The 17900-nt window shown below is 36.9% G+C and overlaps 4 protein-coding genes across 4 annotated transcripts in view; all 4 read left to right on the forward strand.

Annotated features, from left to right (window-relative positions):
* The first annotated feature begins 1034 nt into the window (after window positions 1–1034).
* Window positions 1035–3725, forward strand: LOC9330240 (phosphatidylinositol 4-kinase alpha 2). The gene is given in 9 exon segments (XM_021015098.1): window positions 1035–1198; window positions 1312–1356; window positions 1884–2056; window positions 2140–2335; window positions 2591–2679; window positions 2681–2708; window positions 2869–3077; window positions 3227–3379; window positions 3467–3725. Coding segments are annotated over 9 exon segments (1266 nt in total). The 5' UTR covers window positions 1035–1084.
* A 1275-nt stretch (window positions 3726–5000) lies between these two features.
* LOC9327564 (pseudouridine kinase) lies at window positions 5001–7113 on the forward strand. Its single transcript, XM_021010527.1, is given in 9 exon segments — window positions 5001–5090; window positions 5245–5280; window positions 5283–5352; window positions 5479–5517; window positions 5757–5845; window positions 6004–6118; window positions 6194–6276; window positions 6373–6919; window positions 7052–7113. Coding segments are annotated over 9 exon segments (1131 nt in total).
* A 5945-nt stretch (window positions 7114–13058) lies between these two features.
* Window positions 13059–17900, forward strand: part of LOC9327565 (30S ribosomal protein S17) — a 10289-nt gene continuing 5447 nt past the window's right edge. Inside the window, exons 1-2 of the mRNA XM_021012168.1 lie at window positions 13059–13418; window positions 13583–13769. Coding sequence (XP_020867827.1) covers window positions 13257–13418; window positions 13583–13768 — 348 coding nt within the window. The 5' untranslated portion in view covers window positions 13059–13256 and the 3' untranslated portion in view covers window position 13769. The remainder of the gene's footprint in view (window positions 13419–13582; window positions 13770–17900) is intronic.
* On the forward strand, window positions 14845–17900 carry LOC110224453 (uncharacterized protein At3g43530-like). The gene is made up of 3 exons (XM_021010528.1): window positions 14845–16421; window positions 16494–16655; window positions 16809–17900. The coding sequence occupies exons 1-3, from the start codon at window positions 15768–15770 to the stop codon at window positions 17898–17900; spliced, it is 1908 nt and encodes a 635-aa protein (XP_020866187.1). The 5' UTR covers window positions 14845–15767.

A 17900-nucleotide genomic window follows, 5' to 3' on the forward strand; every position in this document is an offset into this window, starting at 1 on the left:
TTTCCTTAATTTTTGAAAACCGGACCGGTCGGTATTAGTTAAAAACATTTTTAATTGAAACTTAAACGGAAGAAGCCCTAATAACGTCGTTCTTCTTTCTCTATCTTCTTCTTCTGGTTAGTTCGTCGAGAACTGCAAATCGCCGGTTTCTGTCTTTAGGTTGAGAATCAGATTACATGTTCTGGACCTCTTGGTATAAAAGTTACCATTTGTTATCACATTTTTTTTTTTTGGATTAAATCACGGCTATATATTTATTATTGTTTGAATGATGTAAAATGAGCTATCTCACTGGTACTCTTTCTTGCAGACACATATAGTAGATCTTCGTACAATCCCTGAGGCATTGCCGTATTTTGTTACACCCAAAAATGTTGAAGAGAACTCAGTGCTGTTGCAGCAGCTACCACACTGGGCTGCTTGTTCAATTACACAGGCTCTTGAGTTCCTCACTCCTGCTTATAAGGGACATCCACGTGTCATGGCATATGTCCTACGAGTTTTAGAGTCCTACCCTCCTGAGCGAGTTACTTTTTTCATGTCGCAGTTGGTGCAGTCTTTGCGCTATGATGATGGGGCAAGTCTTATTATAAAAATCTATATATTTAACGTCACTTCTCTCTCACCAGCCTCTCTCTCTCTCTCCCTCTAAGCAATTTGGAGGAGAAAAGTTTTTTATTTATATCATTTGGTTTCTGCCCATTAGATTTAGCGAAGGCATATCTTAATACGTGAATTTATATGATATATAGCTTTTCTAGCGTAGTCTATTTAGTTTTCATATGTGGTTTTTTCTTTTTCTTAGTATTGAAAATAGAAATTCTGGTGCTAAAAGTTGGAATGACTAGCCTATACAACCTTTCTTTTCTTGGTTTTTTTTTATCTAAACTAGTTTTTTTACATTAGTATTGGATTATCAGCTTCATATTTTTCAAAATACATGTCTAATTTTGTTGTAGTTGGTCCATTCGATTGCTTGAGGTTTTCTTTTCGCAGATTTATTTCAAATGCTACGAAAATTACACTTCTACTAGGGCTGGTGTGATGCCTTACTTGAGTTCTTTCTTTTTTCCTGGTTCCTACGATGTTTAACAGTTTCAACTTCATTTTTGGAATGCAGAGGCTAGTTGAAGGGTATCTTCTTAGAGCTACCCAAAGAAGTGACATATTTGCCCATATTCTCATTTGGCATTTGCAGGTAAGTTTAAACCTAGTAGATCCACTTTGCAATCCACTTTGCAAACTCTTAATTTTGCTTGAAAACTTTATGGAGATTTGTTGACTTTGAAGTTCTATCTTTTATGATGCCAGGGTGAGTCTGTTCAGGAGACTCCAAAGGAAGGTTCTATCGATAAGGTTTGCCCATTATTATCATTTTCTGCTTATATTTCATCGGTGTTAGTTCCAGTGTGGAGTCTACTTCTTACTACTGCTAGGCTAGTAGAGTATTTATGTTACTGCTGATATATATGTGGCTAGACTATCTTTCACAACACTGAAATCATTGCCATCTAGTACAATGTACTGGCCTTAATTACGGAAAACAGTATCATACAATTACAATATATGGTCTCTGCAGAAAACATCTGCGAAGTCTTCTGGTTAGGTTATTCTTCACTTGTTATACAACGCTGAAAATATCCTTGATTTAATAGCTTGTTTACCACTGGATTTAAGCACATATTACAAGATCTTGAAAATGTGTGTTATGACTGCTTATTGTTTTGTATTAGCATAAGTTTGTTCTTGGAAAATATCTTTTGGACAAAATATGTAGTGAGACAGAGAGTAGGTTGTTAAGCTGTAGATAGCGCTAGAAACTTCGTTGTATATCTTTTGACCAATCTGCTGAGAACAATATATCTTGTTTCTTAATATTTCAGAATGCGGCATTCCAAGAAATTTTGCCAGAGGTTCGGCAGCATATCATTGATGGTTTCAATCCCACTGCCTTGGACATGTTCACTAGAGAGTTTGACTTCTTTGACAAGGTTACTTCTATTTCTGGGGTGCTATTTCCTCTTCCAAAGGAAGAATGCAGAGCCGGTATTAGAAGGTAACATTTTAAATTTAGTAAAACCATATCATGGTACGGATTGATCTGCATGATGCAAGGTAATCTAATACTATCCATGGCAGGGAGTTAGAGAAAATTGAAATGCAAGGAGATGACCTTTATTTGCCTACTGCTCCTAACAAGCTTGTTAGGAGTATCCGTGTAGACAGTGGAATACCCTTACAATCAGCTGCCAAAGTCCCTATCATGATAACTTTTAATGTTGTTGATCGTGATGGTGACCACAGTGATGTTAAACCACAAGCTTGCATTTTCAAGGTAAGCCTTTGCATGATTTTATACAACTTCTTTTTATGTTTGTAGGTCGACATGAAAACTATTGTACTGTGATGTTGATTCTTATGGTATTTGCCAGAACAGAGAAAAGAAATCAGTTCTCCTGTCTTGCTCTTCCACTTGTTTAAGTAAATAGCACGGAAAACAAATGTAGCCAGTGGTTTCTAGACATTCATATGCTGCAACCAGTTGGTATTTACTGTTAGTTTGATGATTATCTCTTGTGTATTCATTCAGGTTGGAGATGATTGCCGGCAAGATGTTCTTGCCCTTCAAGTGATATCTCTTCTGAGAGACATATTTCAAGCCGTTGGTCTTAATCTTTATTTTTCCATATGGAGTACTCCCAACTGGTGCGGAGAGGGGCATAATTGAGGTATAACTTCTAAAATGTTTAAATTTGAACCAATTTCCCTTGTTGGATTAAATAGATATGGTGGTATGAAGAGCTTTCATGTATCAAATAAGAGGCTCAAACGTTTTTTTATCATATCTCTTTTTCCCTTTTATTACAGGTTGTGCCTAATACACGAAGCAGAAGTCAAATGGGTGAAACAACCGACGGGGGTTTGTATGAGATTTTTCAACAAGACTATGGACCCGTTGGCTCAACCACATTTGAAACAGCACGAGAGAACTTCCTCATCAGCAGTGCTGGTTATGCAGTGGCTAGTCTTTTACTCCAGCCCAAAGACAGACACAACGGAAATCTCCTCTTCGACGAGTATGTTTCCTATTTTGCTCTTACCCTTTGTTCTTTTTGCATGGTGCAATGGACAAAAAAACAATCAAAAACTGTCTATGGAGAATATAATGTGGGAAATTTCATAAAAGTAACACAACTATATTACCATGTGTTATATGCTAATGCAGCTCGGGAAGACTTGTCCACATCGACTTTGGTTTCATTTTGGAAACTTCACCTGGTGGAAACATGCGGTTTGAGAGTGCTCATTTCAAACTGAGCCATGAAATGACTCAGTTACTAGGTGTTATGAAAAGCAAAACATGGCATCAGTTTGTGAGGTAATTTTCCAAAACTTTATCCAATTTCTCCCCATCAACATTTTGGTTCTGAAAGATAGATTTTCTATATCTTTCTGCATAAAAAAGCTTGTGCGTCAAGGGGTACTTAGCTGCTCGGCGGCACATGGACGGAATCATCTGCACGGTGCAAATGATGCTAGAAAGTGGATTGCCTTGCTTTAGCAGAGGAGATCCAATTGGTAATCTTAGGAAAAGATTTCATCCAGAAATGAGCGAACGTGAAGCTGCACACTTCATGATTCATGTCTGTACCGACGCATACAACAAGTGGACTACTGCTGGTTACGACTTGATTCAGTATTTGCAACAAGGCATCGAGAAGTAAGAACAAGAGGGAGTCTAATGCTATTCCAAATCAGAGTTATATAATTTGCAGGTAAAAATCTTTAAATCATCCGAGTATTCCGATTTGCTAATTTTTGTCTCCTCTCGGTTTGGACATGATGACTGATTACTGGAGAGGAACTTGAGGATTTATTTTTTAAATTTTTTTGTCGTAGGGTTCTGCTATGCACAAAAAAGTAACAAAAGAGAAAGGTAGGAGTGTTGTGGTGTGGGGAGTTTCAATAACTTGAGAAGCAAGCTATTATGATATTTGATCTTTGATCTTTGATTATTCTTATATTGATTGGTGCATTCTTACCACTGGGCCATTTTGACCACAAAAATTAGTGTACAAACTAAGTAATTTATATATACATATGGTGCAGTTGCATCACCCTTCCCCAACGGGGGTTCGCCCCTAGTTGGTATGCAAAAAATGAACAAAATATATTCTATTAGCATGTAAAAGAATAGTAAAAAGCAACTTTGGAAGAGTTTGGGTCGTTTGGGATCAGTCAATATTTACATATCTTAATCAAACGGTGGTGTGTGGAGTCTTTAATAGCTCCTCGAACCTCTTTTCACGGTGTTGTACTTGTTTACATATGCATACAACACTTGGATGGATGAACACTTTCTGGTACGTTACTCGTTTATTCCAGTTACTCTCATTCATTCTTGCTTTCCGATTACTCATTCCGCTTCGTGTAGTGGAGGAACTCAAAAGCTGCCCCTCCGATATTGATAATGATCTCTCTGATATTCCCTCTCACGATATCCATTTAACTTGGACAACTGACAAATCAATCATTCAATAGCCCGTAAAACTGGACCAAGCAGTGTCAAACGAGTATCTGATCATGGAATTTATGATGTCCATCACAATATTTTGATCATTTGCATTGCTTGGTGAACGTAAGCAACAAATGTTGAAGAAAAGTACAACTTAGAAATACAACTTAAGTCTCACTCTACATTTTTATCCTTTATTGAGGAATCTTGGCAATCTGACAGGATCTGCTGCTTTATGTTTTGTCTTAGCCAACAGCTTAAGGCTTCTTGTTTTTGTTAAGGTATGAACAATTTTGGAAACGCTCTAGAATGGCAATTTACTAAATACAGTACTACAGTAGTTTAGTTAATTCAAATTTTAGTACATAGAATTCATAATTTTGTTTTTTTTTTAAAAAAAAAAACACTCACCATTCAATGTGTAGAAAATGTCTTTAAGTCAACCCATAAGTTTACACAAAAAAAAAAAGTCAACCCATGAGTCATGGAGTACAAAGAAAAAAGAAAAGAGAACGGAGTGACAAGAGACAAGATAAAACGACAGAACAACAGATCTATCAGTTTAGTGACTACAGTGAGGATTTGAATTGAGAATCGAAGAACCCAAGTTTGAAAATTACGTGTTGGTAATTAGAGATTTGACTTAAGTAATTAACATTTCTTGTAGAAAATTCTAGTTAATTTGCTTAATAAAGGCTCTCCCTCTCTCTATATCTTTCATTTTATAGGTCTTGTTTACGCCTGGTGGTGTAGGAAGAAATGTAGCTAGGCTGAGTGCATCTTCAGACTTGGAATTAGACCTTTTATGATTGCTACTTTGGGAATCGATGGTCCAGGTTTCTTTATTCAATAGTCTGTCTCATCGATTCATTAATTCAAGAAACGCGACATTCGTCAGTCATTGTGTTTCTTCCTTTGACGTTTCTTGGGAGCTTGATTTGGTCTTTTTTATTCATACACAGCCAATGTATTATTAAAAGACTGGAAGCTCTCCATGGAAGGTCACACTTTGCCACTAAAATTCTTTCTGTTACTTTACCAACAGATCAAGTTTCTGTTATATATAGCAAATCAATTAAGTCTGTCCTTTTACTTGTCAATTCTAAGAGATTTCATAACAAGTGAAACCTATTTGTGAATCTTGTTTCATTTTTAACATCTTAAATATAACTTTATAGTCCTTTTCTTTGTCTCTGGCTTTACACTTTGGTTAAAAAACTTTTCTTGGTCCATGTTGCAGGAATCTTGAGACGTGAAGACATTAGCACTCCCATTGTATCACTCGTATATGACACAAATGGAGAAGTTGCTGCTGGTGTGGATGCAGTTGTATGTATCTTTTTTTTTATCTCATATCACCGTATTAGAATGCTCATCTAAGCAATCGTGTTTATTTCTTTTTGATCATTTTGTTGGAATTGGGATTGTAGGAATGTCGTTGTTTTACTTAGTTGGACAAGTTACATTTACATTGTTTCCTCTGGCAGGAAAAGTTTCTGACACCTGAGTGGATCCAGCGGTTTAAATACAACATAAGCTCTGCTCCTGTTCTTATGGTGGATGCAAATCTTACCACTCTTGCTTTGGAAGCATCCTGTAAATGTAATGCTCATGGTTTCTCAGTTTGATTGTCTTATCATAGTTTCGTCTGTCTTCTAAACGTTTTTCTTCTTGAAGTGGCTGTAGAGTTCAATGTTCCTGTATGGTTTGAGCCTGTGTCAGTCACAAAGTCTCAGAGAATCGCCTCAGTTGCCAAGTATGTGAGTGCCATGTTTCCATATTCATGAAGGCTAGAGTCTTTTGCGTTCTCTATGTTTATTTGCAAGCCAAACGGATTTCAGTTTTGTTTCCTATAGATAACAGTAGTGTCCCCAAACCAAGACGAACTCATAGCGATGGCAAACGCTCTCTGCGCCAAGAATTTGTTCCACCCCTTTAAATCAGAAGAAAATACGCTGTCCATCGAAGGCATATTCCGCGCGCTAAAACCAGCCATTTGGATTCTCCTTGAAAATGGTATTAAAGTAGTTATTGTAACCCTTGGATCCAATGGAGCTCTCCTATGCTCCAAGGGAAACCCGAAAAAGGCTCTGAACATAAACCGAAAGTTTATCAGAAGTGGAGAGATCTTCAAAAGGGTACAATCTGTATGTCCACCAAACCGGTTTTCTGAATTATTATCGAATCGCAGCCCAAGTCTTTTCGCAATGCATTTCCCAACCATCCCAGCCAAAGTCAAGAAACTCACTGGTGCAGGTGATTGTCTGGTAGGCGGGACAGTCGCATCGCTAAGCGATGGTTTAGATCTAATTCAAAGTTTAGCAGTTGGCATTGCCTCGGCTAAAGCAGCGGTTGAGTCAGACGACAATGTGCCTCCTGAGTTCAATTTGGATCTTGTTACCGGTAATGAACTAATTACTATGTGTCAATATGAATGAGAGTCTGAATTATGGTTAAAGTTTCGGTTAGCTCATATATATTGGTTTTATCGGGTCTGAGCCGGTTTACACTTTTGTATTTGGTTTGAACGTACAGATGATGCGGAGTTGGTATACTATGGCGCGAAGATGTTGGTGGTTCATCAGTCGATGCTATGAAGGATGATCTTGTTGGTTCTTTTGCTAAAACAGTATTTGGCCTTAGCAATTGTGTTATGTAACACTAGTAACAGTATCAAATTTTCTTTATAATTCTAGAAGTATTGCTTATAAAAGTAGTTTAGTGGTTTGTCTAGTAGTCAAGTCCTATCAAATAAAGTATTGCTGGCAACAAATAATGTCCAACAACTTCTGAAGTGTTTAGAAACCAAACTAAAGATAAGATGAACAATTTCAACGGTTTTTTCTGATATGGTCGACAAATATTTTGAAAACTTGTAGCTATAAGATAGGTCTATGTGAAACTCAAGCAATTTCATAATGGATTTTATAGAGGTCTTTCGATTTCTAAACTTAATACCAATATCTATTGACCAACATGTGAACCTAATATCAAAGCATTATGTATAATTAAATAAACTAATTATTCATAGACATAGCATTAAATAGATAAAAATATAAAAATTTACTAAAATAATACTATTTTTCACCTTTCAAAAACATGGTTCCATTATTTTATACCATTTAGAATATTCAAAAAAAAAAAAGAAAAGAATATTCATGAATTTTTCTTGTATTTGATAAGTGTTTCTGTTTATAAATTACTATGAACATGTTGCAAAAGAATGATTAAAAAGTAAAGTAACTAGATATACTATAGTATATCGTTAGAATATTCGACCTAACACTTGCAAAAGAATGATTGAAATGCCCTCGCCAGTTACTACAACAAGTATGTGTGTGTGTTTGTTGGGTATGTGTGTGTCAGTGTGTGTCTATACATACCTCTCACGATCAATTTGTTAGAGACGTAAAGATTTTTGTTTTTGGTAAACGTGGGAGACGTAAAGATTGCTTGGTCATCTGGAATTTTATTAATTAACTTGTTTTGGAACCACAGATAAAACACTACGTCCAAAAGAGGGAAACTAAGACGGCGGACGACATACAAGTCCCGGAGACAAAGCCGGAGGAAAACGAGATTTCCCCGGAATCTAAACCCTATAAAAGGATTAAAAAAACAAAGTTCTTTCTTTTTGCACAAAGCAGAAAACAAATAATTAAATAAAAATTACTCCCTCTGATCTAATTTAATTGTCGTTCTGGAAGTTTTTGAGTAGATTAAGAAAGTGAACCATTTGACTGTTTTAACCTCAGCATTAAAACTAATTTACAATCTTATTTTTTGTTTTTTTTTTAATTAAGGTTATGTTAGTAATTTAGTTAGTGTTATTATCTTTTCCAAAGACAACGACACTTAATAAAGAAAAAAATCACTCCTAGAACGACTATTAAATCTGATCGGAGGGAGTAATAACCTTTAATTTTATCTTTGCTCAAATACTTTTCTTCAAAATATTCTCATTAGGCCAAATCCGAAATGGGATGAAAAAGAAGACTTCTTAAAGTGATTTCTTTTTATTTTATTATTCTTCCATTTTCGTCTTCCGCATATTCATTAGATCCATAATATATATCTATCTAGAACTAATAAAATTAAAATATAAATATACTAGTATTAACTTATGCAAAAAGTATATAAATTAGAATACTATTAAATTTGATCTATAGTATATTGATCAAACTCATATAGGTTGTTCAACACATGATATGGCCAATAAGGTGAAATATAATGAAATGATATTTATGGCTCCAAAATCCTAGAAAATGATGGCTCCAAAGTCCTAGAAAATGCTAAAAGATTAATCGAAGTGGCTAGCTTTTGCCACAGAAATAAGTGAATTCTCTTATTTTAGTAACAAGTTTATTGATTTTCTATTTGTTTAATCCCTTGTTGTAATAACTCATGTGTTGATTGTCTCACCAAAAGACACACCAAGACGGAAAACTCTGTTTTCATATGTAAATAATTCGGTGTCGGATTGACTTTAATATATGAACTATTTGGTATCTTTTTTTTTTTTTTTTTTAAGCAAAAACTATTTGGTATCCAAAAGAATAAAAATATGTATCATAGTATCTTGATACGTTATGAGATTTTCAGTTATACTCGGTTTTTGTTGGATAAAGAAAACATCTGTGATTAGCGCCCACATTTATCTAATTAAGATAGATAATAAGTAGGTGATCATTTTTTTCCAACAAAGACACGTTTTTTAAATGGCTATTTGACTATTACTTTTAAGAACTTAGAACGGAGTTTTAAATGTTTTGAGCAGAATAAGATTTTATCAGATAAAAGGACATGTTTTTTTTTTGCTTTTTCACTATATAAAAAACATTAACTCGTTAATAGCATTAATATCGTTAACTTTGTTTTTATTAGCATTCACCTATATTGTTTTAATGTAGGTGAATTTGAGATCTAAAATGTTTTTACTTCAATCTCTCCACTCCATTTACAACGGCTCTAAAAAATCATGGAGTAGTAGAAACTTAAGGGAACAAGACACTGAACAACTTCAACCTTCATCAACTTTTATGACTAATATTATAAAACTAGCTCACAAGTGAACAATGATACCAACAATCGCCGAGTAAGTCCCCGTGACCATAAGAACTAAACCCATCACAATAATCACTATCAAAACCACACTCTCAAACTCCAAAAGTCTCCTATATCCCTTACTGATCTTTAGGTAAATTACACATGGAAACACTATCGAAGTAAAACTAGTCAAAAGTGCTCCTATAAGTGACATTACATACCCAAACAATGGCACAACTAGTGCAACCAATATTGTTCCTAAAACCAGCCCAGTTCCAATCAACATCCGGAGGCTTCTCCTTTTGTAGTTCGCTTGGATCAACCGTGTATTGATTATGCTTCCATGATCGGGGAAAGGATTAATGCATATTTGGTTAGCGGGCTCACGATTGTGGTAGAGAATGCTATCATTGCACTTACCTTATGAGTTGGAAGGTTTAAAGTGATTTGTGATTGCACCTCTTCTCCATACATTAGATATCCAAAGATTGCCATCAAACCATAGATTATGGATGATAAGGCAAAGCTTATGAAAAGAATCTATACATAACCAAAAAGAAAAAGAAAAAAAACCGGTTAACATTTGTAACGCCCGCGAACCGATTTTCGGTTCAGCGTGTCGATCGACACCACTAGGGTGTGTCGATCGACACTAAGCGATTTCGGTAATTGAGCTTTTGGGCTTTTAATTGCGCGATTTCGTCCGGTTTAGGGAAGGAAACCCTAATGGGCTCGTATTTAAGGCTTCAGGGACGCGACCTAGGGTTTCTTTTAGCCTCTTTGTCGTTTTGTGAGAGAGAAATCAGAGAGAAAGTATCCTGAGAGCTTTTCTGTGATTTCCTGAGCCTGTTTCTGTGAGATTTCTTGGTGAAAAGAGAGATCTGAGCCTGGTGGTACGAAGGGGTGGTGAAAAGGGTCGTTCTTCTTCCTGTTCTTGTTCAGAATCGTTCAGTTTTTTCCCCAGAGAAGAGGTGAGTGCATGACTGAGGGATTATCTAAGCTTTAGATCATTGTTTGCTTTGTTATGTGATGATTGATGATTGACTGGCTTGCTTTCTTGTGTTTGCTGGGTCGAATTGTGTGAGAGGGGACTTGTTTGGTCTCTAGATGGATCGCTTGTGTGAATTAGGGCACTGGAGAAGGAGGATTCGCGATGTGGAGATCGCTGGAATTGTGCCTGCGCGATCAGTGTCGATTGACACGGGAAGTGTCTGTCGATAGACACAGATCGGGCAAGGTGTCAATCGACACAGAGAAGTGTCTGTCGATCGACACCATTCGGGGCAGTGTCGATCGACACTGAGGTCGTGTGTCGATCGACACCCGTTCGTCAGATAGCCTGTTTGTCTGGTTTGTTTGTTGGTTGTTGTTGTGTATTATTTCTATTGCTTGTGTGTATAGCTTGTTGCTTGGGAGGATTTCTTTACTAAGTATTTATGATAATACTTACGCATCTCATTTGTGTTGTTGATGCAGGTAAAGGCAAAGTGTGACCGTGGGATCGTGGCGAGGAAGAGGGGACCGTGGCTGTTGTTGTGTATTATTTCTATTGCTTGTGTGTATAGCCTGTTGCTTGGGAGGATTTCCTTACTAAGTATTTATGATAATACTTACGCATCTCATTTGTGTTGTTGATGCAGGTAAAGGCAAAGTGTGACCGTGGGATCGTGGCGAGGAAGAGGGGATGATCTAGATGCTCGTGGGTATTTAGTGAGTATGGGATCACTAGATATGAGTTAATTATTTAAAAAAAAAAATGGGTTGGGGTGTTTCAATTAGGTATCAGAGCCGGAGTTCGGTTCTAGGATGAGTAGGAAATTAAATTGATGAGTTGATTTCTTGATGATTGTTGAGCGATGAGCTAGGGTGGTAGCATGCTGTGAATTGATTATAGAGTATTTAATCGATTGCGTGCTGTTGGAATTCTAGTATCATCCTCTCCGAGCCTTAAATGAGATTCCACGGTAAGTTGTGTGTAGTATAATTGTTTGTTCTAGTTTCTTAGTCTTCTGTTCTTGGGGTAGCGCAGATAGAGGAGCTGGAGTTTTCAGTAGAGGTCGTGGTCGCGGCAGAGGCGAAGCCGCGATAGAGCAGTTTGTGGGTCCGCAGCCTGAGCAGCTCAAACTTCTTGTGATACTCTTCAATACCATTCGTCTCTTTTAAATGCTTTAATTCAGCAATTGGATCATCTAAAACTTCAGCAAAATGTTCCTGCAACACAAGCTTATACGTTTTCCAATCACTCAACAATTTAACCCCAAAATCAGTGTCCAACAACGATTGGTGCCACTTCTTTGCAGCTCCATCAAAATGAATCGAAGCAATTTTTACTTTCAACTCCTCTGGTGTAAAATTAAGAGCGAAGAACTGTTCCAACTTACCCGATCTCCACTAAATCTATGAAAATCCAGTTTCGATAAACGAGTACCAGGTGAGGAATTCGAATTCATACCGGATCTGTAACCACGCATTGCTTTCGATGATGGATACACAGTTTCTCGAGTCATTGAAATCGATACTGCCGATACTGCCGAATAGTTTCTATCCACTCCGTTTTTTCCACTAGAAGAAGTCTGGTTTGATTTCATCACCTTAATCATATCTAACATATCGGCAATGTTACGATCGATTTTCTTATTTTGATCAGCTAATGATGCCTCGAGAGCTTGAGTTCGATGGATAATCTGGTCCAACCGCGAGCCGATCGTCTCCTCCGTAACATGATCTAACTCCGAAGCATTCACTACCTCTGGATCGTTCTGCAACACACGAGATCTCAACTCCACCACCATTTTTTCCGAGCACCGAATGGCTCTGATACCAGTGATAACGGGAAACCGATGAGGAAGATTAAAATGAGCTTCTGAATTTTATGAAGGGTAAATGGATACAACGTTCGCAAGTAACGCAACACCACTTCTCATCTGCAAGAGTCTCAAAGAGAGATCCAGCAAAACGATGAGGAAGAGTCCAAAGACTTCTAGAAGAAGCTACAACAGAGAATCAGATTTTCATATATAAAAGTGTGAGCTTAACAATTGCTCTTTATACTAAAGAAGATAAACAGTGTCAACAACAGCTTCCGTCACCGTTAGTCCTTCTCCACCTCATCACCACACACGTATCTTCCAACTTGCACAATCCACACGTGCGAGGCTTGATCTTCTAGAAAGCTATATCATATTGTTGGTAATGGACTATCTACTCTCAAAGCTTTGTGCGTTTCTAAGCTCGAAGAAGGCCTACATCTCTAGCTTGGGTTAAGAGTTAAGACCATAATATTATAGCTTAACTTCTCGAAATTTCTCTAAACTACTTTCAATTAAGGGATGCACTTGTTGTAACACGAATTTTTGGGTTGAATATAATTTTACATACATTAAAAAAAAAAGCTAAAAACTTGGAGTTTGGGAAAAAAAAAAAAAAACCAAGTTTGTGAAGGTTTTATAACCGAGGGCATTTACGTCAATTAGTTAGTTAAGTTGGGCTTTGTGTGAGATTCTTAAAAAGCCCATCTTTACAAAATCGAAAGAGCCAGCGAAAAACCCTAGACAACGAAACATTTCACTCTTCTTCTCTTCCACCCTCTCCGATTCTCAGGCGAAGATTTTATTCACATTTTCCGGTGATCTTCTCGTGTCCGTCCAAATTTCAGTAGTTCCTTTGTGAAGACTTACTTGATCGGAAAAAAAAAATGAAGCCAGTAATAGGCACAGTGGTATCGAACAAGATGCAGAAATCGGTAGTCGTCGCCGTCGATAGACTCTTCCACAACAAACTCTACAATCGCTACGTCAAGCGCACTTCCAAATTCATGGCTCACGACGACAAAGACGCCTGCAACATCGGCGATCGAGTAAATTCTCTCGCATTTCCTTCTTCCTTATCACTCTAATTTCGTTTCATTGCGTCTTTTAAATCTATTTCAGCTATTGAAATGTTTGATCTCATCCACTTGAAAATTGGCTTTGTGATTGAACTTGAGGCTTAAGAAATTTGAAAATTTGGTTAATTTGTTAGGTGAAGTTAGATCCATCAAGGCCATTGAGCAAGAATAAGCATTGGGTTGTTGCTGAAATCATCAAAAAAGCTCGAATCTATTCTCCGGAGGCGGCTGCTGCTGCTGTTGCTTCTTCTTCTGCTTCCTCTGCCTCCATTGCTGACTCTTCTGCTCAGTCTCAGATTCCTCCATCATCTACTTCTTAAGGTGATTGACATTGATATAAAGTGACATTTTACGGGTTTTAATGAGGCGCAAGATTATAAGTTTTGCTGTGTGACAATATGCATCTTGTTATTTGACAGGCCGTGTGCAAATAATTAGGGTTTAGATTGAATTTTGCTTTTGATATCGATTCTTTGTATCAAAAATTGAATTTGGGTTGGGTTCGGGTTTGCTTTGAATTATTTCGGTTCGGGTTCAGATATCAAAATATCCAAAAACCAGTGTTTTCACGCCCAACCCGAACCGTCCGGTTAACCCACGACCCGGACACTTTTCCGGTTTGGGTTTAATGCTAATATCCGCCATTTTAAGAACCGAAAAAACCCACAAAAACTCGCCATTAACCCGCGACCCAGTAAACCGGTTGAACCGACTGGGTATGGGTTTTAAAAATATCATTTGATTTTGGAATAAAATATAGAGTTTTAGACTCTATTCAGACTCTATTCAGTCATTTTTAGAATTTTTTTTAGATTTTAGACTCATTTGTTGTTTTAAAATTTTTAATGAAACTTCACAGTGCCATCTAAGGAGAATGAATGGAATGGTGAGAGAAATAACCGAGATTAACTTTTTTGAATTTTGCGATGTTTTATTAGTTTAAAAATTTTGTTTGAATCACTTTATTATTATTGTTAGACTTCATATTTTGTAATATATTAAGAATATTTTTATTTTTATATTTATAAAAACTAAATCATCTCTATAAATATTAAATATATTAAATAAAATTTTGATCAATTGACCCGTGGTCGAACCCGGTTGACCCAGTGACCCAGAAGGTAGTCCGGTTCACTATCTGGGTCGGGTTTAAAAACACTGCCAAAAACTCTAAAAATTTGGTTAAATTTGTAATTTTTTGGTTAGATTTTTAAAATTATAACTATGTTTTAATATATATTTTGATTTTTTTAGGAATTTTCTTTATTTTGATCTTAAAATAATTTATATTTTTTTAGATTTATAATGGCATGATTTAAAATTTTAAACCTCTTTTTGAAACCCTAATTGAAACCTCTTTTTGCTGCGTAACCTCGGTAATTCTCGTAACACCTAGAATCTCCTTCCGTTTTGAGGATTCAACCCGCACCTTTTAAGTTCTTTGTATTCTTCGGCTGGAGATAGAGAATTCAAAGTCGGCGATAGAGAATTACCAGCGCGACTCCGGTTATTCAAAGTCGGCGATAGAGAATTACCAGCGCAACTCCGGTTTGAGATGGAGGCGGACAGGTACACTTGAACTCCGGTTTCCCGAATTTTCGATTCATTTGTTCAAATGTTTGATTCGCGAGATCATGAGTAACGAGACTGTTAGGTTAGGATTCATGGACAAGCTATTTGACACTGATTATCGTTCTTCCTTCTCAGTCCCATGGGTTTATTTTGGTCTCTGGTTCGACTTTGATTTTTAGCTTTTTTTGTTAAATTTGGTGTCTGTGAAGAATCATTCTTTATCATGTCCTCTTTATATCTTAATCATGAAGTTTGACTCAACGGATTTGATGTTTGGTGACTATGTTTTGATGTTTATCTCTGTTTGATGTGTATGTTTTGATTTTTAACTTTTTTTTTTGTTAAATTTGGTGTCTACGAAGAATCATTCTTTATCATGTCCTCTTTATATCTTAATCATGAAGTTTGGCTCAACGGATTTGATGTTTGGTAACTATGTTTTGATGTTTATCTCTGTTTGATGTGTATGTTTTGATGGCTACTAGGTTCTGATTTTGTTTTGGTTCTGATAGAGAGTTTTGGTTTTGGTTCTGTGATTGAAAGTGATATTCTAGGATTTTGATTTTTGGTTTGAATTTTGATTTGAATTTTGATTTTGATTTTGATTTTTGATTTTTCTTTCCCCAATAAATTCGTGTTGGTTTGAATTTTGTTTTTGAATTTTGATATTTTAGATCGGTTCCAGTTGCTAAACCGAAACTCTTCTTCCCTCCAACCTCTTTCAATAAGACATGTAAAATCAGTTCAATGTCTTCTCCCGACAAGACTGTTCCATACTTATGGAGTAAACTTTCTGATTGGGAAATTAGCTGGTTTTTGAAACACCCTCAGTTTAAACACATTTTCGATAGGCCTAGGGAGAGGTTTCATAAATGCAAGGGAATGTGGAGTTTAGTTCTCCGTACTGTTAATATGAAGAAGAAGCAGAACGAGTTATGGTTTGTTGTTAATGGTGTCCCTATTCGATACTCGATTAGGGAACACGCGTTAATTACCGGACTAGATTGCAGAAAGCTTCCAGATAATTATGAGGAAGAATTAGAGAAAAAATTTGGTGGTGATGGATTTATTAACAAGTACTTTAAAGAGGGAGATAAGATATCTCTCGAAGCTGTGTTTGAAAAACTACAGTCGATGGAGGAAGTAGAAGGTGATGATGATAGATTGAAAATGGCAGTATTATACTTCCTGGGATCCGTGATCAATCCAAAGAAGAAAAAGAGTGCAAAGATAGACTCTTTCTTGGTAAATATTGTCAGTGATTTGGAATTATGTAAGAGTTTTCCGTGGGGAACCTTCACGTTCATTCATTGTATAGACAATATTCGTCGATGGATAAAAATGTTCAAGAGTAAACCGAAATCTTCATGGACTATTCCCGGCTTCACTATTGCAATTGAGGTACCATTTTTTCTCTTTTTTCTTCTCTGTTGTTATTATTTCATTCTTGTTCTTATTTCCAACTTTGTGCAGATTTTAGCTTTTGAGTGTATTCAACCACTCAAAAGCAAATTTCGAGAAAACGTAGACCACAGAGACAATGGATGTCCACGTATGTGTCGGTCGAAATTCAAACACACAGGTGACACGGGATATTCACTGGACGCGATATACGAAGCAATTGGAACTACGAAGGTATGAAAACTCAGTGTTTTATGAATCACGATTTTGGTATGCTACTTTGTTTGTGTTTCTTTAGTTTATTCTTGATACCTGCTAGATAGGTGTTTCATTCAAATGACTTTAGCTGATCGGTTATTATGCTATTTTGTTTGTATTTTTATACAGGAGATTCTGAGTTTTTTGGTCCCTAATCCGGAGGAGCAACATCTTTTAGCTAACATCTTTATTGACGAGGAAGATACTGACTCGGTGGCTGACTCTTGGAACGACCTTCTAACGCAGCAAAACAAGGTGCTATTTTGGAATGATCTTTATGAGGAAGATCAGTCGAACAGAGAAATTGTAGAATCAACCAAGACAACCAAGAGAACAAACAACCCCAGAGGCAAGAAAAGAAAAGGAAGTGATAAAGAGCTAAGAGATTTGCGGTTACAAGTTGGTGGCTTAAAAAAACGGATGGTGGCTGTAGAAGCATTGTGTCCTAATGGAGCAAGGGCTACTGGTGCGAAAAATAATGATGACATGAATCAAGAAGAGCACAGGGAGCACGAAGAAGAAGATGCCCTGCACATGACTCAAGTAGCGACCCTGAATGATCCCAGTGAGCACGAAGAAGAAGATGTTGATAATGGTAATTATGTCGAGTTCGAGGAGTCACAGCCTCAATCTTCTCCTTTTCAGACTGAAGAGATCGCAAAGCTTAAGGAGTCCAAGAAGAAGGCAGAGAAGCCACTACCTCCATCTCAAGTGGTAAATGAGCCTTTCAAGTGCAACTTGATCAACCATAATGGAAATAATGATGTTGTTGCAATAGGATGTTGCTATCCAAGCCGTGGATTTCTCCACAATGTACCCGTGAAGCCTGATGAAGTTGTTGTGACAGTGTCTGAGGTCAAGATAGACATACGTCTTTGGGCACCAGTAGATGACATTGCGATGCTAAGAAATGCAATTAGCCAATTCATTGTCTGGCCAAAAAAAATGGTAGTACATTATGAGGAGGAGAAATCAGAGGATCAAATTGAGAGGAATTCTAAAACAAAACAGCAAATGGACGAGAACGGACGGGAACGGACGAGGAAGAAGAGCGGGTACAGACGGGTTCTAGTGGAAATGGATCAGAAGATGTGCCGGTTGAGAAAAAGCTACGTGTCTATGTTAGAAAACGAGTTGTTTTCAAGCCGACCGCACCCAGGAAACGAAATCCACCCAGGACAGGAAATCCAGAGAAATCCATATATGGACGCCAATATGTGA

The sequence above is a fragment of the Arabidopsis lyrata genome, assembly GCF_000004255.2.
Source record: "Arabidopsis lyrata subsp. lyrata unplaced genomic scaffold ARALYscaffold_1, whole genome shotgun sequence".
In the NCBI taxonomy this organism is placed as follows: domain Eukaryota; kingdom Viridiplantae; phylum Streptophyta; class Magnoliopsida; order Brassicales; family Brassicaceae; genus Arabidopsis; species Arabidopsis lyrata.

What these genes read in the sequence shown, in the direction of transcription:
- LOC110224453 (XM_021010528.1), top strand. Translation starts at nt 15,768, where the DNA reads ATGTCTTCTCCCGACAAGACTGTTCCATACTTATGGAGTAAACTTTCT. An exon ending in GCTTCACTATTGCAATTGAG is followed by an intron (nt 16,422 to 16,493) that starts GTACCATTTTTT and finishes AACTTTGTGCAG; the next exon opens with ATTTTAGCTTTTGAGTGTAT. An exon ending in AAGCAATTGGAACTACGAAG is followed by an intron (nt 16,656 to 16,808) that starts GTATGAAAACTC and finishes ATTTTTATACAG; the next exon opens with GAGATTCTGAGTTTTTTGGT.